The sequence below is a fragment of the Saccostrea echinata genome, unplaced genomic scaffold (assembly GCF_033153115.1).
Source record: "Saccostrea echinata isolate AGI-Se365-2 ecotype Australia unplaced genomic scaffold, CSIRO_AGI_Sech_v1 ptg000003l, whole genome shotgun sequence".
In the NCBI taxonomy this organism is placed as follows: domain Eukaryota; kingdom Metazoa; phylum Mollusca; class Bivalvia; order Ostreida; family Ostreidae; genus Saccostrea; species Saccostrea echinata.
This window is the reverse complement of record NW_026889752.1, coordinates 6,126,469-6,154,016: the sequence shown is the minus strand read 5'-3', so window position 1 is coordinate 6,154,016 and position 27,548 is coordinate 6,126,469. Positions and strand designations below refer to the sequence as shown.

General features: G+C 32.4%; 1 protein-coding gene across 6 annotated transcripts in view; it reads right to left on the bottom strand.

Moving 5' to 3' along the window:
- Positions 1-11,880: 11,880 nt before the first annotated feature.
- LOC133178534 (ubiquitin carboxyl-terminal hydrolase 47-like) overlaps positions 11,881-27,548 on the bottom strand; it is a 50,819-nt gene continuing 35,151 nt past the window's right edge. Inside the window, exons 22-34 of one of the 6 annotated variants that reach the window (XM_061313236.1) lie at positions 18,897-19,016; positions 18,529-18,646; positions 17,352-17,747; positions 16,755-16,846; positions 16,342-16,422; positions 16,020-16,100; positions 15,755-15,870; positions 15,169-15,287; positions 14,631-14,761; positions 14,332-14,379; positions 13,969-14,099; positions 12,343-12,414; positions 11,881-12,076 (exon numbers count right to left, since the gene is read on the bottom strand). In XM_061313236.1, coding sequence (XP_061169220.1) covers positions 12,007-12,076; positions 12,343-12,414; positions 13,969-14,099; positions 14,332-14,379; positions 14,631-14,761; positions 15,169-15,287; positions 15,755-15,870; positions 16,020-16,100; positions 16,342-16,422; positions 16,755-16,846; positions 17,352-17,747; positions 18,529-18,646; positions 18,897-19,016 — 1,575 coding nt within the window. In that variant the 3' untranslated portion in view covers positions 11,881-12,006. The remainder of the gene's footprint in view (positions 12,077-12,342; positions 12,415-13,968; positions 14,100-14,331; positions 14,380-14,630; positions 14,762-15,168; positions 15,288-15,754; positions 15,871-16,019; positions 16,101-16,341; positions 16,423-16,754; positions 16,847-17,351; positions 17,748-18,528; positions 18,647-18,896; positions 19,017-27,548) is intronic. The other 5 variants (XM_061313234.1, XM_061313232.1, XM_061313235.1 and 2 more) reach the window with 5 other exon arrangements.

Sequence of the window (27,548 nt, the reverse complement as noted above, 5' to 3'; positions counted from 1 at the left end):
TTGTTCCTTTTTATCATAATTTTTTTAATTTATTTGTTTCTATGATGTGTCTACAAGTTTAATAACAATTTATTATACATGAACATGCTCCATTCAATTCATCATCTGATAACTTAAAGTATATATTATAATATAGATGTTTGCCATTCATATTTAAATACTGCATTTCGAAGATTTAAAAAAAATGAATAAATAAATAAAAAAAAAACCACATAAATTTCTATTATGCAACTTACCTGTTTCGGCGTGGAAATGAAGTAATATATACCGTAACTAAGTGACAGGTGGAAGCACTACCGTGTCAAGAGAACTGACACCTATATGCACCTGATCAGTACACTGTCTTCTGTCAGTTCAAGACACCCCCCCCCCCCCTTTTTTCCCCTACATGACCGGCCCATGTGTATTCAATGTAGACATACCTGTACTCCTCTCTCACCTGGTGTCAAGTATTTACCTTGAATCCTACTGGGTTTCTGTGAAATGCATCTATTATTTTTTGTATAATGTTCATAATTTGTATGAACAACACTTAATTAAGAATTAAAGATTTTATACTAAAAAAAATGGTAAATGCACACTTCTGTTACAGATTAAAAATTGAATCAAATAAAATATAGGCGAGGTTTGTCCTCCAAACTCCGTTGATTTAGTTCATTTGTATATTTTTATGTAATTTTTATAGGTTTACAGTCACAAACATGATTGGTATGATCAAATTTAAAAAAAAAACTGCGCTTATGGTACTTCTGGATCTTCGGGTTTTCTGTGTTGTCTGTCGTTGTTAACGGCGTCTCAAAGATACATGAAAAAAAAGAAATCGCACGGTACTGCCGTGATACACAAGACTGGTAAATACCTTGAATTTAATTTTATTAGTGTTTATCGATTGCATTTGATACGTGACTATATTGAAGAAGTCAATATATATTTTTATTTATCTATTTATATTGGCTCTTTGAATTGGATCTTTTTTTTTTTTTTTTGGGAGGGGGGTGGTTATGGACGCCCTTCCCCGCTGACTGTGCCTCAAATGGGGTTAAGACTTTTATAATTTACAAAGTTTTGTCATATTTTGCCGATGTTGTCCTATATAAGATAAGTTTTGTAACAATTAATACAAAGTCTAATAGCAATAATTGACAATTATTCAATCCGAAAATCCACTTGTTGGAAATTGATTTATTATTTATTTTTTGTATGTGTTCTAAAATGTTGTAAGCAAGTGTGTGTAATCATTCAATGTTATTTATTTAATACAAAGTTTAAGTACCCAATAAATATATTCACATACATTGTAAGCTTTGTTTACACGTGTCTATAGTAGATACAAATTCTGTTATTGTAAATGCTTAATATAACACAAGCACGCGTAGAAAGCAATGTCATTTCTTTGGGGGTTGGGGGGGGGGGGTTCTAAAAGATATGTTTTGGACAAAAATGGTTAAAGACATTATTATTGTCGATGGGCAATATTATATAAGCATTATATTTCTACTGTATACTACACATGTTGGTACACTGTAACATTTTTTGGTATACGTCTGCATGCTCCCATCTAGCTTAATCTTACAGGCCTAAAACATTAAAAATACCAAAATAAATACAAAAGAATGGGAATGCGATATATATATATTTTTTTTCGGATAATAGTAGTCCGAAATATCTGACGTTTTCCAGGCTTTGATGACAGATCTAGTGACGTTTATTAATTTTTTTTTAAATTCGATTTCTTTCGGCCGGTCTCCTTCCTCATATATACATATACAATGTACATGTATGTACTTGAAATATGTAAATAATTTCTATGTGCACGGGATATGTGTGACACATATATTTATATATAGGAGAGATTAATTAATTACAGTCCAATGCACGGTCTGTCTCAACGCAACTAGCAAATTTCAGCAATTTTAAAACGTAAAAAAAATAATTAGTGTATATAAAATATAAATTAAAGAAAATTTGTAAAAACTTAGAGGAAAAAGCATTAACCTTAAAAAAAATATAACAATAATTTTTTAATTTTTCCCCTTAAATTATGACTAGTAATTTTTTTCGTAAGATTTTAATTATTAAATACAAATTATTAAAGGCGATTTTGGATACTTCGCAGACTTCTAGCAAAAGATATTGAATCCAAATATTTCATTTTTTTTTTTTATAACAAATAATCAATGTTTGTTATGAATTTCATAAGGTTTTATTTGTTAAAATAATGAATATATTTGTAGCGTTTCGTGAATTTATTGCACTTGGGTGTAAAACTTTGCTTGTCTACGGAATTTTTGAGCCACCAACAAATTAAACTTTCCGTAAATGGACTCAAAATTCAAATTTAACGATTCGATGGAATTTCGACATTTGTACAATAACACAAAAAATCGCCTATTTTCCATTATAGAGTGGAATTAATCTTAAAATAATAACAGTTTGAATTCGATGACGATCAATTTTACTGACAAAAAAACCCCGTATCTTTTACAAAGCAACATTACTTCAAATGTTTTATCACGATAAATTTTAAATGTTTTATCATTTCGATCTGCGGCTTTGTAAGTAATTAAAATTATCATACTACAGTATATCAAAGAGGAAATTTTCGTCTTGTAAAAAAACGTTTCGCATTTTGAAACAATCCTATCAGGTTTTGCGTTTATCCTATCGTGAAGATCGTTTATCTTGTCTATCGTGTTTTGCGTTTGTCGTATTTTGCGTTTATCGTGTTTTGCGTTTATCCTATCGTGCGTGTATCCTGTCCTATCGTGCGTTTATCCTATCGTATCGTGTGTGTATCCTATCGTATCGTGCGTGTATCCTATCGTATCGTGTATCCTGTAAAGAATAACGATGCGGGTACTGTATTGACCGGCTATTATACAATGAGTTGTTTATTTTCCTTCTTGAGAAGTAAACGAGTATCAATATAAAATTATGGAAAATCATTTATAGACAATTATTGAAGGAAAATATCGAAATCCTACTTTTATAATTTGATAAATATTGTATAAATAGTGTTAAGACTGATCCATTCCCCGTTTAACATCTAGAAAAAAGCATGGACGAAAATTAATATAATAAATCAGTTGCACAAAGAAATTTAAAAATATACAAACCATTTTTCTTCTTGATCCATTTGAAGTTCTAGTCTTAATCAATCCAAACATAAATATATACATGTGTCTACAATGAATGCACAGAACAAACCTACGAGCATTCACTTGGTCTGCGCTTTTTAAAAATCCTTGTATTTTAACGATATGGCCCTATATTTCTCTGAATGGTTTTATTTTTAGAATACGCACCGCATAGTGCAGGTGGAATAAACCGTGATGACATTCTTATAATTGAAGTAATATATTGAATTTAAATTGAGAAGAAAAAAAAAGAATTTGAAAAAGATATATCAGATTTGTTGCGATAAGAGATAAAGTTTGTTTTAACTTAAATTATATATAAATCATTTTGAAAAGTCTTGGTGCTGATAGGTTTGGATGTATAATAGATGTATATTTCTATCACACCATTTTCCAGAACACTACTTTAATGTTGAAACAATGATAAATCGATGAAAGAATTTTGTAAATTGAAATTCTTTAATTTGTCATATAGTGAACCTTATGTAGCTATTCCTGTGTGATACCACCCGCCATATAGCAGCAAAAGAAAGAATGATAGAAAAAAGCAAATTGGTGTATAAAAGAGTGGAAAGCAAAGAACATTGGGTAACATAAAGATCATTTCATATCAAAGTTTTCCTAGAATCATAATTTTGTATTTACCTGAATTTATCGATTTTGAAATTTGATTTTACATATCTGTCATGGCCGTAGAAACCGGGGGCCGTGCCCTCTCCCCATTAATTTTGCCGTCAAGTAGATAACTATACAAAACAAAACTACTATATGCTTGTGCCCCCTCAATAAACACGTCTGATCACCTTTCCTTTTTTTGTTTGTCAAGAAATTTTTGATAGTTGATAGCGTCCCACTCCGAACTGACAATGCATGACTGCCCCCCCCCCCCCTTCAACTGAAACTGATTCCTATGGGCCTGTCTGTGCTGACTTCCTCTTATCCTGATGTTTATTTTATTAAGAGTTATTGTTTCAATTTTTTATAATGATCTTGTTTGTAAACAAAATTTATCAATGAGTCGCATTTTAATTTACATATTTCATAGTAATAGTTAAGGCCATCTTTAAAATAATGTTTGCCCTCTCCCGACTCAGGGTTAAAAAAAATGGTTCTGTTGGTAGGGAGAAAATATTTTTTCCCCAAAAATTTCAACATAAATGTTGACGGGATGAGAAAATTCAGGAATAAAAAGAAAAATACGATACTGAGTCCTGGAGTTGAAAAAAAGTTTGGAGTCGGCAATTTTTAGCCAGTTGGTCGGTAGAGGGCAAACTAACAATACTTTAAAGATGGCCAAGACCATTGTTTTTACCTTTAATTTGACTACGGATTTTCCGTTTCATGATCAATCCATAAGTTCACGGCGGGTGTGTCTGGTCGACAGGGGATAGTTACTCCTGTAACAGGTGTTTGATCTTTCCTCTGATACTTCTGGATAGCTGAAAAATGTTCACGCAATAACATTCAAAAAGTGATATTAGTTTTCGGTGCACATGTAACCTGTGTAGATCGGATGTTTATATTATGATCAATTATTTTTGAACTGGTGAACTCAGGTAGCAGTAAACATGATAACATTCTTTTAATTGAAGTAATACATTGAATTTAAGTTGAGAAGGAAATGAATATAATAAAGATATGTGATATTTTTTTGCGGTAAGATATACAGTTTGTGTTAACTTAATTTATATATAAATCATTTTTTAAAAAGTCTTGGTGCTGATAGGTTTGGATGTATAATAGACGTATAATTCTATCACACAATTTTCCCAAGATAATACATAAATGTAGAAACAATGATCAATCGATTAAAGAATTTTATACACTGTAATTCTTCAATTTGTCATAGAGTTGCCCTTATGTAACAATTCCTGTATGATACAACCCGACATATAACATTCAAAGAAGTAATGACAGAAAAAAGCGGAGTGATGCATAAAAAGAGTGGAAAAACGAAGAACATTGGGTAACAGGAAGATCATTTTATCACAAAGTTTTCCTATTATCATAGTTTTCTGTTTACATAAATTTATTGACTTTGAATTTTGATTTCGCATATCTGTGCCGATTTCCTCTTATCCTGATGTTTATTTTATGAAACATTATTGTTTCAAATGTTATAATGACCTTGTTTGCTTACATTGAGTCGTATTTTAATTGACATATTTCATATTTATAGTTAGACCACTGTTTTTATTTAACATTTGACTATACAGATTTTTCCGTTTCATGATCAAGACATGAGGCTCAGGGCGGGTGAGTTTGGTCGACAGGGGATGGTTACTCCTCTTATAGGTGTCTGATCCTCCCTCCCATACTTCTGGGTATAAGTGTTTCAATCCCTGTGCACAGATTTGAATTGTTTGTAGGATGTTTTTGAGATCAATCTCTTGGTTATCTTCACTTTTTCATTACTTTTGAAATCGTTAGCTGAAAAAAAGTTCACGGGATGACATTTAAAAAGTGATTTTAGTTTTTGGTGCACATGTAACCTGTGCAGATTGGATGTTTTTCTAATGTTCGTTTATTATTGAAAAGTGAGCTGGAAGATATAAATATACTTACTCAAATATTAAGGAAAACCACGTAAAACAAAACTTGTGATATGTTATAAAATGTTGGAACCTATCACCACTCTACCCATATCACTTGCAGGAAATACAGGGGAAATATTAACCTTTTAAAATGTGATAACTTGTGTCACATTCATTCCTTGTTGATTGGCTATTATTTAATTAGTTTTTTTTTATTTTCCTTCTTGAGAAGTTAGTGAGTATAAATATAAATATGGAAAATCATTTTAAGGCATTTATTCTAGGAAACTACATATGTATTGAAAAACTACTTTTATAATTCGATAAACATTATATAAATATCTATAGTGCTAAGCCTCATCCTTCCCCTTTAACATCTGGAGAAAAATATGGACGAAAATAATTTTAAAAATCAGTTGTACAAAGACCATGAAATTTTTTTTTTAAATATATACAAACCTTTTTTAACCTTGATCCACTTGAGGTTTTAGTCTTGTTTAATCCAAAGACAAGTATATATCTACAATGAATACAGAAAACAACATTAGCAGTTATTACCACTTCGGGCGTTAAAAAAAATCAAGTTTTAACACAAGAGGGCTTCAAATTTACTGTACAGTTATGGTTTTATTTTAAGAACTGTGAACTCGGGTAGCAGTAAATGGGATTACATTCTTTTAATTGAAATAATACATTGAATTTAAGTTGAGAAAAATAAGGAATATAAAAACGATATATCATATTTGTGGCGATAAGATATACAGTTTTGGTGCTGATAGGTTAGGATGAATAACATACGTATATTTCTATCATACCATTTATTCCAGAACACTACAATGTAGAAACAATGACAAATCGAGGCAAGAACTATATACACTGTAATTATTTGTCATAGAGTGAACCTAATGTAACAATGCCTCTGTGATACAACCCGACATATAGCGTCAAAAGAAAGAATATTAGAGAAAAGCAAATTGGTGTACAAAAAATTAAAGAGTGGGAAAGCAAAGACCATTGGGTTACTGAAAGATCACTTCATCACAAAGTTTTCCTATTATCATAGTTTTCTGTTTACATGAATTTATTGATTTTGAATTTTGATTTTACATATTTGTGCTGATTTGTTTCAATTGTTATATGCAGTATGTTAAGGCTGCAAACAGATTATTATTTGGCAAATTCACACATTTGTTGTAAATTGTAACGATGTTAATTCGGAACGGCATGAATAAAACAGTTACTCTCATTATCCAGTCGCCCGTGTGACGCAGTGGTTAGAGCGTTAGCTCTAGAGTCGCTGAATATGGAGTTGATCCTTACGTCGCTGGCTCGAATCCCATAGCAGTTCGTGGAGACATGTCCTGCAGATGAGACCGTATAAACCGTGGTCCCGTGTCGCAGTAGGTGCTGGCAAGAAAAAGATCTTTCACTGCTCAATGGCCCTGAGTGCTGAGTACGTCTACAATTTGCAGTCCTACATGGTCAGTATAAGTGAAAAGTTCTCGAAAGGAACTTTAAACAAACAAACTAACAAACTATCATTATCAATTGTATAGACGTCAATGAATCTGAGGCTAAAAGAAACACTTCGCTACGACGTCATCATGTGAGTCCATTATATAAAAAACCCCGCTTTAATGAAAAGATCAACACTACCGCGAGGATAATTCTTTTCTGTTTATGAAAATAATTATTTAAAAATTGGGCCACAAAAAGCCTACTCTCCTGTCAGAGAAATAATTATTCAATACTTTTGCATGGAATCTTACTTATTTTTTACATTTTGTACATACGATCGGAGAATTTTCATCAATTTATGTTAACCACACTATTCTAGCAGCACTTTTCAAATATGTCTCGGAACAGGCCCTCTATCATTTTAACGATAGAACATTCTATCTATGTTCTTTGTTCGTTCGAGAGGGGATGTTTACTTCAAGGTGCTTGATTCCTTTCTCTAAATTTTCTGGAGATTAGTGTTTCCGGCCCTGAACAGTCTGAATTGTTTGTAGTTTTTTTTGAGATCGATCTCTTTTCGGTAGTGTTATTTTTTTTTTTTTCATTGCTTTTAAAAATGTTAGTTAAAAAAAAAAAGAAAAAAAAAAAACGAGTTCACGCAATTAATGTTGTAAACAGTATATATTCAGTATTTATGTTGTATTATACAATGTATGAAATCTATGAGATCTCTCACCAATCTGCAATCCAACAGAAACATATGTTTGTTTGTTTTCAATCATAAGGAGACGCCACCACTTGCCGGTGAAGAGCTGCAAATTTAGACCAATACTCGGCACTTAGGACCATTGAGCAGTGCTGTGACACGGGACCTCGGATTATACGGTCGGTCTTATTCGAAGAACCGGTCTCCTTGTCCTGCAGTAGGATTCGAACCAGCGGCCTAAGGATCAACTCCTTAACTTAAAACAGTCAAAATTGTATGGTTTATCTATTACTTACACCAAGATTCTAGAACAAACGCTCTAGCCACTGCGCCATGCAGGCGACAAAACCAAACATAAGGTAATACTCTTGTGAAATACCGTGGATTGGTGTTTCAGGCCCTATTCACAGATTTGTATTGTTTGCAGGTTTTTTGGAGATAGATCTCTCTTCGTTTTCTTTACTTTTTTCATTACTTTTAGAGAAATAACTTAAAATACGAGGTGATGAAATTCAATTTAAAAAGTGTTAATCCAATGTTCATTAATTTCTGGAGAAAGTTAGCTGGAAGAAATATAAATTTAGTCAAGTATTAATGGAATCAACCTAAATCCAAAATGTTTTACGTTATCAAATGTTAGAAACCTATCACCACTCTCATCCAGTCAAAAATAATTCTTAAAATGGTCATATTTGTGTCAATATGCTCCTTTTTGGTTGGCTGTTATTTAATTAGCTGTTCATTTTCCTTCTTGAGACGTTAGCGAGCAGAAACATAAAGTAATGGAAATTTATATTTAGGAAATTATTGAAGGAAAAAAATTAAATCCTAGTTTTTAGTTCATCTGAACGAAGTCGAGATGAGCTTATGCTATAGCCCCTGTGTTAGCGACGGCATCAGCGTCGGCGTTAACGTTAAAGTTTAAGGAGCAAGTCCATTCCCCAGTCACTATAATTAAGTCCTACCTACACACAATTTGCCTGGATGATGCATCTAGGGATGGACACTACCACACTTGCTTCAGATGCTGGATCTGACCTACAATTCGCAGATAAGTAACCAGATTAAAGTTTTGGAGCAGGTCCATTCCCAAGTAACTTTAAGTCCTACGTGGACCAAATCCTCATGAATGATACATCTAGGGATTGACACTACTGTATCTGCTTCGGATGCTGGATCTAACATATTTTCCAGATGAGTGAATATCAGTCTAATATGAAGATGGTGTTCACTTTATTTGAGCAATATAAAGGACATCAATATCTAAAATGTGTGTTGTTTTTTTTTTTTTGTGGTAAATATATAGTTTGCTTGGTGTAATCTAATCGAGGGTTTGTGCCAAATACACACAGACGGGTGTTCATAAAAAATTATGTTAAATAATTATGAAAATAACTTTCCCCTCAACCTTTGACCTGAAGATCTCTAACACTGGAGTTTTCCACTAACCATTGTGTGAAAATGAATTTCTCTGGTTTAAAAAATACTTAGATTATGGCCATATTTTTAATCTTGTTCTTTGTTCAACTACTACAAAAAATAAATAGTTGTCTTCTTCAGGTATTCTTTGTAACAAAAAAAAAGAAAAAGAAGAATGTACAGGCTACAGAATTTCCCTGGTCGTGGACACAGTTTTGATCTTTGACAAAAACGACCTCGAGATCTTCAGATGAATATCTAATGCATAAGTTTCCATTACGTAGAGTATATGATAAGTTTAAGAAAGAAAAATGAATGTATATAGTTGTTGTGTCACATTTTGTCAAATTATCTTGACAATAAACTTTGTCGATCTGATCTGTACGCTACTTCCTAATCAATAAATATGGATTAATAATTATCGCAGTTATTGCATCATACAAATGGGAAATGGTCATTCGTTGCAATCATTTGAACTTTTGATCCAAAAAGACCTTAAACTGTGGTGTCTTTATCTAATCATATGCCACTCATTTATTACTTCAAAAATAACCTTGCTCTATAGTTTTTGCATCTTTTGAAAATATCGATAACTTGACGTTTTAAACATTTTCTTATCAATTAAAATAATCTGTGCTATAAACATGTATTATTTTAGTATAGATTTTATTAATTATTAAGAAAATGTTGAATTCGTCAAACACCTGTCATCGAGGTACATTGTGCATGTATAGAGAGACAGCCAGCTAGACTGACTTAAAAGTTATTACTTTAGAACCTATATCTTCAAGGTGATGTGGGACTTTAAACAATGCATGTATCAAAACGAAAATCCAAAAGACTCAATAGTTAATGAAACAGGCTCGAATCTTAACATGTGAACACCTGAAGTAGACGGGTCTTGAAGTTACCTCCAGGCAAACCCATCGACCTCATCTGGAAGGTTAAGGCTTCAGAAGCTGGAGGATTTGAATTTTTAATCAGCTGGAAGTTGTAAATCAATTTTTTTCTTATATAAAAATTATCATATTTTATTGTATCCCTGATTGCTCTAGAGTGAACATGGCTTCAAGTTCTCCTCAGCTCTTAACATGCCTTTGTGATACTCATATACTACAACTAGATAATTTGACCCCCCCCCCCCCAGAAAAAGCATTTTTTTTAGTGAATAATAAAACATGTTTGGAATATGTATTTATTCACAATTCTTCATGTGACTGCATTCATACTTTCATTTTCATTAGATCTTCTTTGAAAGTACATGTAAATCACTGACGTCTCAACAGACTAAAACTATGCACTAGTACAAGTACAGCTCGTTTTCAAAAGAAAAGCATCAACATACTAAATGGTATGTACAAATAAATATTTTATCTGAAAATGTACATTCTTAATATGAATATTTCACAATGTTGTATTTTGTCTACACTTGGATTACAAACTTAATCCCTATCCTTCCGTCTTCAATTACTTCAATAAAAAATGCAAATGAAGTGAACAATCTTTTAGACTTGCATACTAATTAACCATAAAAAAAATAATAAGTTCTGCACTTCTGCTCACCTCAACTCTAAATCAATCACTAACATAAACTGATTTGGGGACAGGCAAAGTGTTCATGGTACAGTAAATGATAAATTGTTTAATTCATGACTAATTATTAATCTAATCTTCAATACTACATAACAGGCAAATGTGTGCGGCTTTTAGATACTATAATACTAAAATGATTCTACCAAATGAATTACTAATAACAGGTCTGGGGTTTTTTCAAGAGAACTTTGATTTTTTTTTTTTTTTTGGATTAAACCTACTTTAAAACACATATATATGTAAGCTTTTTGATTTTCCAGTTTATACATGTACTATATTAAGCATGTACATGTACACCAGTTAAAGTTTAATATACATGTGTATTTTGACAAGGAATTTTAATTTCAATGGGAAAAAACATTATCATGTTTGCACTTGCCTTTGTCACTGATAGGAAAATGTTTACCATACAAATACCTAATTTACCTGTTAATTTTGTTATTTAGGACCTTTCAATCTTTACCTACAGCTTGCTTCTAAGATTTTGAATTTGCATTGCTGAAGAACATATTTATCCACATGTAAGAGATAAATCAAACAACCCTCTCAATCTAAATCATATTTATTGTAATATGTACAAAGAATGTAATCATTTCTCCAAGTTTAACAACTGAAGGTCATTAACATTCACAATAACTTGGCTTTACAAGTTGAAATAATGAATTTTGGATGTTTTAACATTTTGACTGAAAGGTTATGGAGCACTTATATTCCCATGTCTTATATTTCATAGAACATCAGACAAATAAATTTTACATTGAAGGATTAGCAACAATAGATTTGAAAGACCATCTTTATTAAATTCTTACTAACATTACAGAATGATACACTTCGCAAAGACTGAAATTTGCTTTCAGATACATGTATTGTTGGAGATGCAGTAACAAAGTGTTCTCTATATAGCGCTTCTGAATATTTTCATATGCAACCAGCAAAAATCAAAGTGTCATACTTTAATTTTTTTTTTTCAAAAAAAAATCACATGACAAGATTCATTAATGAGATCAAAGAACAGACAGGCTGATGATAAGCATTTTTAGAAATTGCTGATGTATCAGGCTTCAGAAATCAACAGCATAAGATCACATGACATTCATTATCCAATGATTTGCTTCAGTCTAGGCCAGGTGGTTACTTGCTGCTATTCATAGATTGTGGTTCATCTGTGTAGATTTTGAGAGCTCTCCTTCCTTGGTGAGCACGATGAACGAACTGTTCCACGGGCCATTCTGAAATCGAGTTTGAACATTTGAAGCTTGGTTTTATAACTGAATTGTGTACATTTATATGATTTTCGATAAAAATAAAAGCATACAGTAAAATAGGGTTACCTCAAAATTTCCTGTGATGAATTTATGCTCACAGCAGTGATTTTCCTTCTTGTAGTTTTGAAACATATTGTGAACTTAATGGATACATTGGATTACATTTATAACAAATCCTGGCACTTTGCTGTATGCATGATTTACTACATTTCCTAGATGACTTTTCATACCTGGCATTCTCCTTTTCTTGTAGTTCTTTCTTCCTGCTCTCTGATAGTTCAGCCAACTTCTCTGTCTTATCCCTGGAAAGATATACAGGTATGTATGATTTCTTGATGAGAAGAACAAAATTCATATAAAATCTTCAACATTTGAGAACTTTTTTTTTAGATCTTAAGTTTCAGGTACCATAAAAAAAACATTGATTTAGGATTTACTGACTGTTGTAAATTCTCACTGGAATTCATTTATAACTTTGTCAAAAAGTCATTATATCAAATTTTACTCCAAAAGGTAAAATATAGAATATTTGAATAATAAATTATATTCTTTCGAAAATATGTGAGTGAATAGAGGAATGAATTCAGCAGACATGGTTTTATTTTTGTTGCAAGAGTTATCTCTCCTGTCATATCACCAAATTTTTAGCTTATAAAATAAGTGAGTTTTTCCCCTTTCAAAAGGGCAATAAAATTGATCATTTTGGTACCACTCAGCCTACTAATGCGGAACCTGAGAGACTAAACTTTAATTCGCAGCACAGTTAAGGCTGCAATAAGGAGGCGGGGCCTAATTTTTACGGGAAATGCTTACTATGACATCACTCAAAATTAGATGTTCATCAAATTACCACAAAATGAAATGATTTGCTATTTTAAACTGTTGAGTAGCTTTAAACTACATCAATACTTACTATTGCATGTATTTTTGTCGTTGGTTAAATCCCACATAGCAATATATAAACAATTCATTAATCGCAATGCATTTGTCAATGTGACGTCATATCGTAAAATTTGACGCAGTTTGTATGCAATGAGAGGCGGATCAAGTAATATTTTATACAATGAAAAATATATTCTGTAATTAAATAAATATATTTGCAGATACATAAGAGGCAATTAAGTTGGATGCAATGTCTATTTTATGATTTTATTCACATACTTCCCGCACATATCCTAGACAAGCGATACTGCCGAATATTTGTATGCAGATACATTGAAGGGTAATAGAAGAGTCGTAATAAATCGATATATTGCAAGGGCATACCCTCAATGAATTATGACAAGCTTTTACACATAAACTCAAGAGGTATGAATATATTTGAAAATTACTGCGAACCTGATGAAATCTTGCAAATGAATTAATTATATTTATATTTAATGTACTTGACCAGCAAAATATTCAACATACAGTCTAACAAACGTAATTTTAGCAATTATATAGTAGAATCTATATAGGTTCGCAAAATTTTTCACAAACTACAAAGAGTGTTGAAAATAGTTATAAATTAACCTTAGAGTTTTAACCTGGTTATGCCCTTGCAATATTGGAATTTATAAATGACCTCAATACTGCAGGTATATTTGCTAAAATCACGTAACTGCCACATTACGTCACAAGTCTAGATAAGAAATCTATTCGTTCCCAACATGTAGTTTTCAACCACATTACATTTGTCCGATAATAGTAAAGTCCTAAAAAGAATCGCCCATCCTTGTAAAGAACGTATTTTCTATATAAAAAATTCGCCGCCATTTCCATTTGTCACCTTAACTGTACTGCGTTCTGTAGGCCCGCCCGTTTTTTATCTGAGCACAACATAAAAATCTACATTTTCATACCACATATTTTTTTACCTGTAGTAGAGTACACATCCATCATCACAGATATACAGAGGCCAGGAGTTAAGGCTGGTCACGTGAGGACTCCAGTCTAAGTCACTGTGTATCTCCAACAGGGATATGTCACATGGAAAAGTGCCCCTTCCCTGTTAAAAGTATACAGGCATGTCATGCATTTCAAATTCTGGACTTGTATCAAATGTATACAGATTTTTTTTTTTTTTTTTGGAATTTACCATTAATATTTTACTTCAGAGAGAAATTCTAATGTAAGAGGTTCCAACTTTTTAATTTCTAATTTTCCTTGATTTTGTAACTATTACACTTAGAATTCACTATACAATTATGCTTCTTCATATATGTTTAAATAAATTTTACCTTTGCATACTCAATGTCTTCTACGGGGATTCCACTTATTTCAGAAATCTGGAAGAATAAAATCAATCATAATCTACTAACATTATAATAAAATATAATAAATCAGGTTGAAATAACTGCTATTCAAAACCACTCGTCGAGGGAGCACAAAAAGGTAAGAAAGTTCTTATATGTCCATTTTCAGCAAACTGTATATCTAATGTATAGCCATCATCAAGATTTTGAAAATGTTACATTACCTGCAAACTGTAAAATGTATATCTGATGAATAGTCATCATCAAATTTTTGAAATTGTTACCTTTTCTTTGAGGTCATCCACTGTTTGTGACGACAAAATCACTTCCTGGAATAGGTCCAGTTCATAGGTACTGGGTCTCCATCTCCGAACAAAAATGGCCAGTTGTGACGTAGTGTTCATCTCTTCAGGTCCTGTACAAACAAATATCTGAACATACATGTACATGTAACACTTCTTCCTCTCTTTCTTAACTTTAATGAATATAACAAAAGAAATAAAACTCAGAAAAATTAGAATTTGATACAAAGTACAGTAAAACCTCGTTATTTCAATCTTGGTGGGACCGAGAAAAAACTTCGAGATACTGAGGGTGAAATACAATAAGAAAATAGTGGTTGGGACTTCCAAATCACTTTAACATATCCATGGTATTCGAGATATCCGTGTTCGAGATACTGAGGTTCAGCTGTATATAAACACTGTACAATTGTGCAAATAAAATTCATGATGCAACATGGCTATATATTTACATATTTAATTTTTATTCTTTCTGCTGGGCAAAAACTTTTGTAAAACAATAAAAAAAAAAAATACTTACCACCCAGGATTTGTAAGAAGACTTCCCAGTTGGCGGAAATATGGACTTCATCCTCGTAGATCTGATTGTCTACGTACACCGTACCGGGATTTCTCCACGTCTTCTTCCGCAGTCGACATCTGATTAAAAATAAAACAATCAAAATCATCAAGTTCTGGGACACAGAATTGAAAACAATGAAGAAAAGAATATTTAAGAGCTATATATTAAAATTTACAACAGAAAAATATCATTTTAGATGCCAATGCAGGTGTATGCTTAAGTTGTTTTAATTCCCCGGTGTTAAAATTTCACTATTTCTCAAAAGAACCAATTGCGATGGTTTTAATTTCATGCTGCAAGAAATTAATTTAAATGTTGTTCAAGCATGAAAATGTTTTATAAAAGAAATGATACCATTCATGATGGGTTTAATTTCGCAGAAAAATGATAAATCGCAAACATAGTGAAATTAAAACCATCGTGATTATTTGCCAATCTCCAGTATTTCATAACTTTATCTTACCTCTGGTTACTTTTCTTGGTGTGAGCAATAATTTGTTCTCAAATTGAGCAAAGAAAATTTACTGAATGTGCATATAAGTACCTTTCAAGAGGGATGTCTATTCCACACTGCTCTTTGATCTCTGGGATGATTAGTTTCTTGGATTCTAAGACAGACATCCCTTTGGCAAATATGGTGTCAATCAGAAACTTCCCAGGCTATAAAATATACATTATATATATTATAAAACATACAGTTACCACAGTTAGAGCAAAATGCCTTATTTCCCTTCATAGAAGGGTATATACAATATTTTAAACATATTCTAATATAACTTGAGCATGAATTCTTAATTCCACATCCTTACCTCTGCATCATTGAGAAGAAGCTGATAGATTTTGACCCTGTATTCTCCTGGTTTTAACGCTCTTCCCAACTTGATATTCAACTGAAATGAACACCCAAAACTTGTTAACAAATCATTCCATGTGAAATTATATATGGATAAAAAACCTCATCCGTTTCTTTCACATACATCATATTTCTCAAGAAATCTTATCTCTCAGTAAATTTACCTTCTGTATCATAATTATCATAAATTATAGCTATCGATAAATCCTAATTATTGTGATCATCACACATTTGAAAATACTGTAGTTAGATTGGTCCCCATGTCTTTCACTACATACCTTTCCATCCTCAAAGAAAGACAGAGTTTCAGTAAGTCTGATGCTTTCAAACTCTTGATTATTTGAGTACACACGATAAACCTATAGGAAAATATAAAGAAAACATTTAGAAATTTGATCAACCACTGATAAACACATGATCTGATAAAGAAATATACATGCTATAGCAAATAAATAGGTACCTTTAAACATTTTTAAAATTGACTGTACTAGACAAAAATGTAACATGATAAGATTGAGTATAAAGAAGCATTTACTTGATTACACCCTCAATGACACAAGATCTGTTCTAAGACATTGTACTTTATAACATTTATGTTTATTTTTCAAGTACACTGGATAAAGTGGAATGAGAACACGGACAAAACTATTCTTATTTATTCTCTTTGTGGTTGTACAAAAGAATAAACTACCTTAAAGTTATCAGAAGATGTTCCTACATGAGGTTCTAACTCCTTTTTGAAAGCCCCAAGAGTAATTCGTTTATCAACGAGTACTGTTAAATCTGAAATAAAAGAAACAACATATATGTTAAACTTCATAACGACTGACGGAACTCATTATGCTTGAACACCATGAACATAGAAAACAGATTAAATTTTCTTTCCTTTCAGCCATATATCATCAAATTTGTGATATTAATTAAAAAAATAATTCTTAAAGATAAAAATTGAAGCAGATGGTACAAAATACACTGTATCAAAAAGGTAATCTTGAATGGGTTTTTTTCTGTATCATTGCAACTCAAACCGCTTTTCATTATAAAAACTGAAATCGTGATCAAGTTAGATCAAATGACTTCTTTATAGCTAGAAAATTGTACTGATTCAAAAAATATCTCATTAAAAATGAGTACAATATTAATAGGATTTTTTGTAAAGTAAAAATATAAACTTCCAATATAGAGTAGACGGCAGAAAGTAAATTCTAAATAATATTTCAAATTCTGTGCCACCAGACACAAATATCTTGCACATGTTGATTTCAAAATAAATGAACTGAATCCTTACTTCTTTGCTTTGTTAACAAATCCAACGCATTGTGAACAATGTGAAAATAACGTTTAGAAGCCTCCTCCTTTGTAATCATCACATCATTATCACAGTCCGAATCCCAATTCTCCTCCGATTTAAAATCGGCATTGTTGCTAGTATATTGACTACTGCTACTTTGTCCACTAGGACTACTTGCGGGGCCAAGGAGACTGACAGTTCTTTTCTTTAGTTCGAAATATATTTCACTATCACTTCCTGTATCACTTATACCTTCGTCTAAGGGGTCACTTCCGTTTTTACTTCTTATTTCCAATGAAGTAGAGCTGTCCTCTCTGGATTTCAATGATGTTATGGCATTTTTCAATAGTTGTTCATGTCTTGAATATGACTTAAGATAATCCTCTACAACAGCTGAATATAGAATCATGCTATGTTATAAAATTAATTTAAGGAAAACAGAAAAATCTCACCGTAGGTTACACTTAACAATACAAAGCTTTTCAAAGTACGCTTTTGATTTTATATATATATATATATATATATATATATATATATATATATATATATATATATATATATATATATATATATATATATATATATATATATATATAATGTAATACAAAAAAGAAGCCAAAAAAAAATAAGCAGGATTTAAGTTTGACATACTCTTAAATCACTATTCTATATGTGCTCAAATTTGATTTAAATATAGACACAATTAAATTGATGAAGGTTGGGACTTTAAATGGGAATTCATGCATATGTAATTTAGCAAAAGTGTCAATTTATTAATTTGTCAAAAAATTTATATTACTAGTAAATTTGTGCAAATGTGTTATAATTCAAACATCATAAATGTTGAGCAGATCTACTACAAGAATAGATTGCATTTTGTGCAATGAAACACAACTATTTAATGTTACCTATCATAAAACATTTAAGTCTGACATTTAAAGTGAGAAGACTGCAGCTTTCACAATAGCTCACTTTTACTGTAAATAAAACTCTTTTTTTTTAAATAGCAATTGATTCTCATTAATTTTTCTATGAACCTACACTTATATGTGATATGAGTTATGAAAATCATATTTATCAGCAACCAAATCAATCCCAATGTGTCAATCTTTTCTTATAAAGCATTCAATACATCAAGAATTTGGAGAATAAAAATAAGAAAATGGATACGAACATTTTGAGGGTAGGTTGACATGAATCCTGATGGTGTTTTGGTGTCGGTTCAGCAATCGAAAGAAGTGGGTGTGTGTAAAATGCGTTGTGTCCTCCTCCCCAGAATACTCCACATACACCTGCACGAAAATAAATGCTAAATCTTTTACTGAATGTATGAATGCACAAGTAATAGATTATACATGTACATGTATAATTGTAACATTGTAAAAAAATTATTTTATTCCATTTAAATATTTGTAACCTATAACTTAGTTGCTTGTTTCTTTCATTAATACTTTTCTAAAAATAATTCATTACTAAATTTCTTAGATACAGTGTACTAGTATGTACATGTGTAGTTAAGATACGGAGAATCATATAACTCACCTTGTTGCTTTTGAAGAAACCCTCTGTTTTCAGGGTCTTGTTGGGGACAGATAAAAATTTGAGGTCATTGTGAAATCTCTCCAGAACACATCTCATTTGGGCTGCTGAGACATTCAAAACCTGAAAATCAAATTACATGTAAGTTTTATGTCAAAACTACAAAGTCAAGAAAACACTACCAATGTTGAGACACAATTCAAGTAAATGTTGCATCTTTTTTTTCAAACGTCTCTTACTAATGAAGACAGCTGTGTTCATAAACACTAGGATAAAATGCTTTGGTTCTTATTTCATAAATTTTGTCACTCACCTCTGCCACCATATGCTTGAACTCTGCCACAGTTTGAGCGTGGTAAGCCCGCACACTGATGGGTGGTTCCTGGATGATGTCATTTTGTAGATCAACCACATACAACTTCACTGTCACACCTAATAAATGTGAAAAAGTGTAATATTTATACAGTTTTTTTTTTTGTATTCATACCTCTTACCTTAAAACATACTCTTAGAATAATATATAGTGCTTTTTTTTTTAAATAAAATCAGAAACCAGTTGTGCTGAAATAAATGCAGAAAATTATATATTTTTAATAATCTCTGCATATCACTCAAGGTGTGTCGAATCAAGCAATTTTTACATTTTACATATCACAAGCAACCACCAAATACAAGCAGTTTCAGCCTTAACATTTCAAAGCAGTCTAATTAAAGCATAAATAAAGACAACAAAATGTGATTAAAAGCATGTATCTGTTCACTAACCTCCGGGCTTGTACTCTTGAAATATCTGATCTGGCCGCTTTGTTTCCAGGAGGAGGTCAAAGTTGTAGGCCTGTTTCACTCCTCCCAATAATAGCCCCATGGGTGTGTCGTCCTCATCCTCAAAGGAACACTCAAGTGTGTCCTGATACTCGTCAAACTTCACCAAACGACAGCAGTCAAGTGGAACAGACTTATTAATGCAGAATAACTGAAAGATTGTGAAATATGACATTAATTTACAAAACATTTAGGCTGAGTGTAAATGGTAACTTTAATACAGATATCAGAAAATTCCAGCAACTTGTCTCTGCATTGAATTTTCATTATTAAATACTTACATTTAAAAAAAAGCACACACACAAGGCGTGACATTCTCGACGATACATAATTAGCGTCTCTCAAGTGGTGACATAAATTCTCATTGGTTAAGAAATTAATAACATTAGCAACTTTAGATTGTTAACAAAAAATGAGATGACATAAGCCACACCTCTTTACTGTAAAAAACGATGTTACGCTAATTGGTTCCTTGCGTCACTCGTTGACGTCTGATTCATTTTTATCCCATGTGTATTTCACCCGTGAATAAAAAGCTGTGTAAATTTCAGTATTGATGAGCTAATGTGGCAATCAATGAGAATTTATATCACTATTTGAGAGACGCTAATTATGTATAGCCGAGAATGTCACGCCTTACTGAAAGTTCAAGGAGAAAAGAGAATTGTTCTAGTTTGTTTTGCTAGGAAAACATTTTTTTAATTGTTCAACATGTACATTAATTTTTGTAACCCATTAAAGAAATCCTAGGACGAAAATGTTTGGTTTTTATGATTGATTGTAATTGTTTATTTATTTATTTATTTATTTATTTATTTATTTTTGAAAGGGAAAGAAGTGCAGCCAACCTTAGAACACATTTCTGTAGCCTCCTTAAGAGTTTTGTCTTTGTGAACTTCCAACTTCTGCTCCATTTTCCTTTTCTCACGTGGATGAAAGTAGAACACTTTTATCTGTAAAGAAATGCAATAAGTTCCGGTACACACAAGTGCACAATCTAGATTCAAAAACTATCGAAAAACTTAAATACAGTTAATTTTGATTGTTCACATGGCGAAACCACAGAAAAAAACACAATCAAGATATCAGCGTTTGATACAATGATCAAAGGTTATACAATCTTTAGTTTGGGTTGTCATCTTCAACTGAGTGGAAAGTTATGATGAGCAAAGGTAGCTCTTCCAAATTTGTGAATTACATGACCTTGGGTCATAGGTTCTGGTGTAAGGGTCAGGCTTTGTTGAATCTTTAGTGAAAATTCAGTATTTGTTTGAAAATCATTTCTGCACCTGGGCTTCTTAGAGACAAACAGAGTAAAAGTTTTAAAAAGAAAGGGCATTTTTCCCAGAGTTTTGAAATTTTGGACTATTTGGTAAAGCGTTCTGGTACTGCATGGCCAGGTCGCTAAATTTACATTCTAATGAGAGAAGTTATTACCCTTTGTCATTCAACTTTGATAATTTATCTCAGTAAATAATGTATTTGAAAGGTTTATAGAACAAGCATACTGAGAGTATTGCATTAGTCCCCTACCGGCAAGTGTAATCTGGTTCCCGTTAAGAATTGAAAATGTCATAATTCTGTCAAAAATCAATGAAGCGAAACGAAATGCAAACCTGATCTATAACTAATCAAGGTAAAGTCACATACCAAAAATCAGCTCAATATCTGAAAGCGTTTAGAAGAAAATTGCGGAAAACTCCTAAAAATTGAAAAGGCCATAATTCCGTCAAAAATCAATGAAGCGGAACGAAATGCAAACTCGATCTGTAACTCATCAAGATACACTCACATACCAAAAATCAGCTCAATACCTGCAAGCGTTGAGGAAAAAAGTGTGGAAAACCAAGTGGGACAGACTGACGGACAGACAGAGGGACAGACAGATGGTCGGACAGACTCAGAGGAAACCTATAGTCCCCTCCGGTTTCACCGGTAGGGGACTAAGAGAATTGTGCAAGAAGTTTTATTGTTTATTACAATAATATTAATCTTTATAGTTTTTACGATAATGTAGACGTAAATAATAGATAAATAAAATGAGTCAAAAATATCTTATGTGAGAAGATATGATACACCCCTACTGTTATTGTGATTTAAATACAAGATACGTGGTCTTGGTTGACCCATTCAAAGGTTATATGATTTAACCGGTTTTATAAATAAAATTGGCAGTAACCAGGAAATTGCTGTAGTCTGTTTCTTCTTAATACATGTACATGAATCATGAAAAAATTAGTTTTGAGATTTTCATGATTGTAAAAAGGAAAATGGGGGTGGTAAAAATCACATGGTACTTAATCTTCTTTTATGTGTTAATTTACGACGAAGATTGGAGCTCAGTGCGACTATTTTGCCATAGTCGCCCTGTAGGCTGGTAGAAAAAATGCGTAATGTCTACTGCAATGACAAATCTTTCTTTTCCTTATATGGCTTTTGTTATTATTGTGCGCAACGGATATTAACACGAACAATTTTCCAATCATTGAATGAATCGCAAAGTATGTTGGCCTACTACCTGTTTACATTTAACTTCGAACACGTGGTTCACTTGTATACTATGAACCACGATGTGATATTAAATGGACTGCGAGAAAAATATATTTTTTTTAATACGAGGGTCATTCATGCACATGTTATGAAACAGATGTATAGTTCTTCATGTCCGTAGCAAAAACCGTCACCAGTCTAAGCGTCACTAGTAAAAAGTGCACACACCCGTACTTGCAAGACCAAATAGCCTAGGTCTACACATGTGCGATGAGAATGTCAATCGCATCTTCTCAGACCTTCTGGCGAGCTCGGAAAAACACGCTGTTTTGTCGAGAAGTTACGATTGCAGGTGTTGTATTTTAATCATTCTGTTATTGAAAATAGACAGAAAAAAACACACAAAATCATTTTTTTGTGTGTATTTTTAAATTGATCGAGATAATCGATAACCTATCATCGTTTTAGATAACTCGAGACCCTCTTGTGCTCCAGTACAGGGTCGGATTCAGCAGTTTTTGAAAAGGGAGGGGGGGGGGGTTCTAGGTCACACTGCAGCCACTTATATTCAAGTCCGTAGCAACGGTTTTCAAAGGGGGCAACCTCCACAAAGAGTTGACAAGCAACAATAAATAAATAAATTAAAATAACACTGTAAAATCCAATTGCGGGGGGAGGGGGCTTCGTCTAAACTTTTCGGTACATTTTGATATCTTTTAAATGTTTGATTGTCCGTATTTCGAACCTTCCCGCAACAAAAAGTGCGGGGGAGCTTCCAATGCAAATCAAAACATATATATTCAAATTATAACAAAAGATTATTTTTTTAAGAGAAAATGACCCCCCCCCCCTTCCCAACATACTACGGGGACATTTTGAACCAATTTCTCTTTATTGATTAAAATATCCCCATAATATAAGGAGAAAAATATTCTCTTATGCATACTCCCTTTCATGACTTTTTATGCATACTTCTTAAAGTTAGTTTCTTCAGAAGATGGTCCTAAAAGACCTATGTACGTTCGGCGGAATCTTCCAATGATATCGGAGTGAATTTTTCATGTTACTTGTGGGTGGTCGAGGCCCAGGGCCGGGGTTGTGAAAGTACAAGGAGAAAAGCAATAAGTAAAACTCAATCTAAAGCAGAAAGGGCAGAGATTGAAGTACTTATTTTATTGAAAATACTAGACGTAAAATATCTATATTACAGAAAAAACACACTCTCTCTCTTCCTCTTTCTGCAAAAATAAATGGGGTTGCAACTTCCGACCCCCCCCCCCCCATTTCCTGGAATCCGCCAATGGAGTTACAATTCAACCATTACGACACCTTTTTTAATTCTATTGTTAATTTTAAAGGCTATTTTACCAGTGTTTCCAATTGTGATAGATACCTAGATCAACATTTCACAATCTAATTAAAAATTAGATGTACCGTTTCTTTTGAGAATTGGTAGCGGATTCGAAACATCTAAATTTAATTAGATTGAACATTTCACATTCACATAATTTCAAGGTCATGGTTTTTTATCATTACAATCTAAATAAGCAGACTTAAATAACGATGAAAATTACAATATACATGCACATGTAAAAAATTAAATTTAATTACACTTTGTAAATCACTAAATCTAGAAATTTTCTTTGAATTTTGTGTAGAAACACATGCATATGGTCCACGTATTGCAGTCCTTTTTTAAAGGACAGCAACTTGTTTCTTTCATTATTACTACACAAAAATTAACAAGAAATAGCGGACAAATCCGGTCCTACTAAACAGATAAACATAGAGAACCCTAGAGAAGCCTAGAGAACTCAATTAAGGCTTATTTGGTGAATTCAGTTAAATTTCCTGCATATTTGAGTTGATTTTTACTTTAGAAATCATATTCTATGTATAAAACCAATAACAAGATCATTTTGTGAACGTTTTCCCTCGAAAATATCGATAGTTGAAGAACGTAACAAAATAAATTAAATGTTCAATATTTTATGTCATCTCGATCCAGATCGAATTTCAAAAACGGCGTTTATCATATAATTTTACCTTTTCACATTATTTCATATTTAATATTTTTTAAAGTTATGCAGAACTCTATTTTTAGAGTTTCTATTGTTTATTCTGGTGTTAAACATATTAATAAAATTTATTTCTTATTACTTTTATCACAAAAGGTATATGACAAAATCATCATGGATTAGTATTCCGTTGAATTTAGGCATAAAACGTGGCAAAATATTCTTATTTAAAATTTATTTTTGTTTTTGTGTAATATATTAGTTATTTAAACATAAATATTTCATTTACAGGCAATAAATAATTAAAAATCATTAGGGGTCTCTAAGGTTCTTTGGAGTTCTTTAGGGTTCTCTGTTTAGTGTACCCGGACAAGTCTAAACTTCGTCTTCGACTTTGAAGGCAGAAAAATGTATGCGCCAAACAGAGAACCTGGCAATCATTTTGGACAGAGGTTGTATACAAAGAGATCGTAGTCAGTCCACGTAATGTTGCACAAAACAACAGTTTTGGTAAAAAGAAGTTTATTTTAGTTAAAGAAAATTAAACAACGTCGCAGAAAAAGAAGTTGTTTTTTTTCTTTCTCAAGTATTACTTGATTTTAAATATGGTTACCTTTACAATGATATAGATCTAACGGATTTAATTTACGTGCTTTGCCTTTTGTCGGAAAGATGAGTATCATAGTTTTAATTTGTAAGTTTCTGGCCTGTCCTTAGCTCGGTACAATTTTACAAAATGTCACCTTTAATTAAAATCTGGAGAAGCCATGGTAGTGATATTCTTATAATATCAATGTACATTATTGATGTTTAATATAATTTTCATCATCAAAGATTTTTATTTTTATTTTCATTTTATGTTTTCCATCAGAGTGAAACAGTTCTCTAATGTCTAAATAAAGTCAGTAAATTTCAAACAAAGAGAGCAATGTTATTTTAAACATGTAGGCACAGCTGCAGAATGGATGCAGTCGCTCTACCACAAAATAAACAATGCATAGTGGTCAGTGGAAAAAGACAATAGATGTCTTGATTGTGTACCTGATTTACTGGTAAATTATTAACAGCTAGGAAGTTCTTTCATAACCTTGTTAGGTTTTCGGAGAACCATTTTAGTTGTAACAAAGTAAAAGTATTATTAAGGCAAATGACAGATTAAAATTGTGTGTAATGAGACGATTATTTTGATATTCATCATGAAAGTAAAAGAATTAAAAGTTGTGTTAATATGCTCAAAAATACTTTGAACATATTTAAACTTTAACAATTTCGTATAGAACAATACAAATGAATCAACTATTCGGGAATAAATTATAAAATCTATGCATTGAATATTTTTTGTTATTGTATATTCAACAAATGGTCTGAAATAATAATATAAATATATAAGTTGGGTAAATAAATGAAAATAGTTAAATAAATCAATAAATTTATGAATAAATTACTTTATATGCCTTCATGCTTCACAAAACATTATAAATTCGTACATTATTTTTTCTTCAGATTCACTTTGCATTTCTTTCTTGTTAGATTTACCTGAAATGCTATAAAGCTTAAACAATCAAAACAGATCATAAAAAATACAAAGAATTAGGTAAAGGCATTTCAAATAAAAATAATTTAGATTTTAAAACTTATGACTGAATCTTTATTTCTACAAAACTTTAGAATTTTTCAGAACTACGCAGCTAGGTTAAGAACTCCCATATATACGTCAGCCTATGCAGAGGTTCGGGAAAGCTATTATGACGTCACGTTAAATCAATACAAATTAATCTCGATTAATAAATACTACATGTTCTTTTTAAAACGCACTTAAATATCTTCGTTTCTCATAAATACTGTAAAGATAAATTGATGTGCAACTTATCTTGCCATAATAGCACTTAACGAATGTAGAATGAAAACCAGCTTGATCTCGCTGTACTTACTGAGATGATGTCATTTCTTAGTTTGACACACAGTTTCTCTGCACTTGAGGCGTGGATCAAGCTATTATCGAAGTTTGTAAAAATAAAAATGAATACGAAACAAGCGTATTCGGACCAAAAAGGAGATATATTCTGAAATATATCAATCCACATTTAATTGTCAAACTAAATTGATAATGTGAAGACTTCATATAGAGTCTTAGGGAGCACGTTTGAACAGTAACGTGCTAGAATGACAGGTCAAACCCCTCAAAAATATCAGAAGTTCAACGATACCCGCTTCACTATTAATTCTGAATTTTTAAACACGTGTAGCTATTATTCCTACTATTTTGAAAAGTGCTGGCAGCTGGTTGTACATTGTTTATTTAGTTCATAATGTAACATTATTCCAATGCGTATTACATCAATGTCTGGAGCTCATAGAAAGACGGTTAAATTTTTCGCAATGCCCGAGCATGAGGAAGTTGCTCCCAGCACTTTTCGTGTTAAGAAATTTGTCTCAAAAAAAAAAAACAGAATAAATTTTAGAGCGGAAAGATACCCGTATATCGTTGAACCTTTACGATCTTTGTTTTTCGTTTGTTTGTGTATTGTTTAACGTCCCTCTCGAGGATTTTTCACTCATATAGAGACGCCATCACTTGCCGGTGGAGAGCTGCAAATTTTGACCTATACCCGGCACTCAGGGCCATTAAGCAGTGAGGGATCTTTTTCGTGCCAGCATCTAATGCGACATGGGACATCGGTTTATACGGTCTCATCCGAAGGACCGGTCTCCACGCCCCACAGTGGGATTCGAACCCGCGACGTAAGGATCAACTCCTTACTCCGCGACTCTAGAGCGGACGCTCTACCACTGCGCCACGCGGGCGACTACGATTTTTGTAGAAGTACATATATGTTTTTATTTAAAACCTGTCACGTGACAAACAGCTGATGTAAGTGATGTCGCTTTGGCCGAACTCAGCAGAGACCTGATATATACAAGTGCAAACACCACAATTCACATTTATCAAAACTTATGCTGTTAAAAAAAATATTAAGATCGTATTCATTTTCTCTGAATATTTTAAGGCGTATATTTCATGGGCGTCCTTAACCTAGCTGCATGAGGTATTTTGCACACTAAATTGCAACAAGAACATGTTTTGACCACCTTTTCTTGGCCAAAAGAAATGTCAGGGCATGACAGTCTTCAGGGACTCAGTCAGGGAACATCAGGGAGTTGAGAGGGACGTCAGAGAATGTCAGGGGACATCAGGGAGTAGACATTAGTAACAGGGGCAAAGTCAGGGGACCTCAGGGAGTAAGCAGGGTACTCATTGACAACGACAGAGATTCATATGAGAATGTCAGGGAGAGACAAGAAAAAGGTCAGGGACTGACAGGGG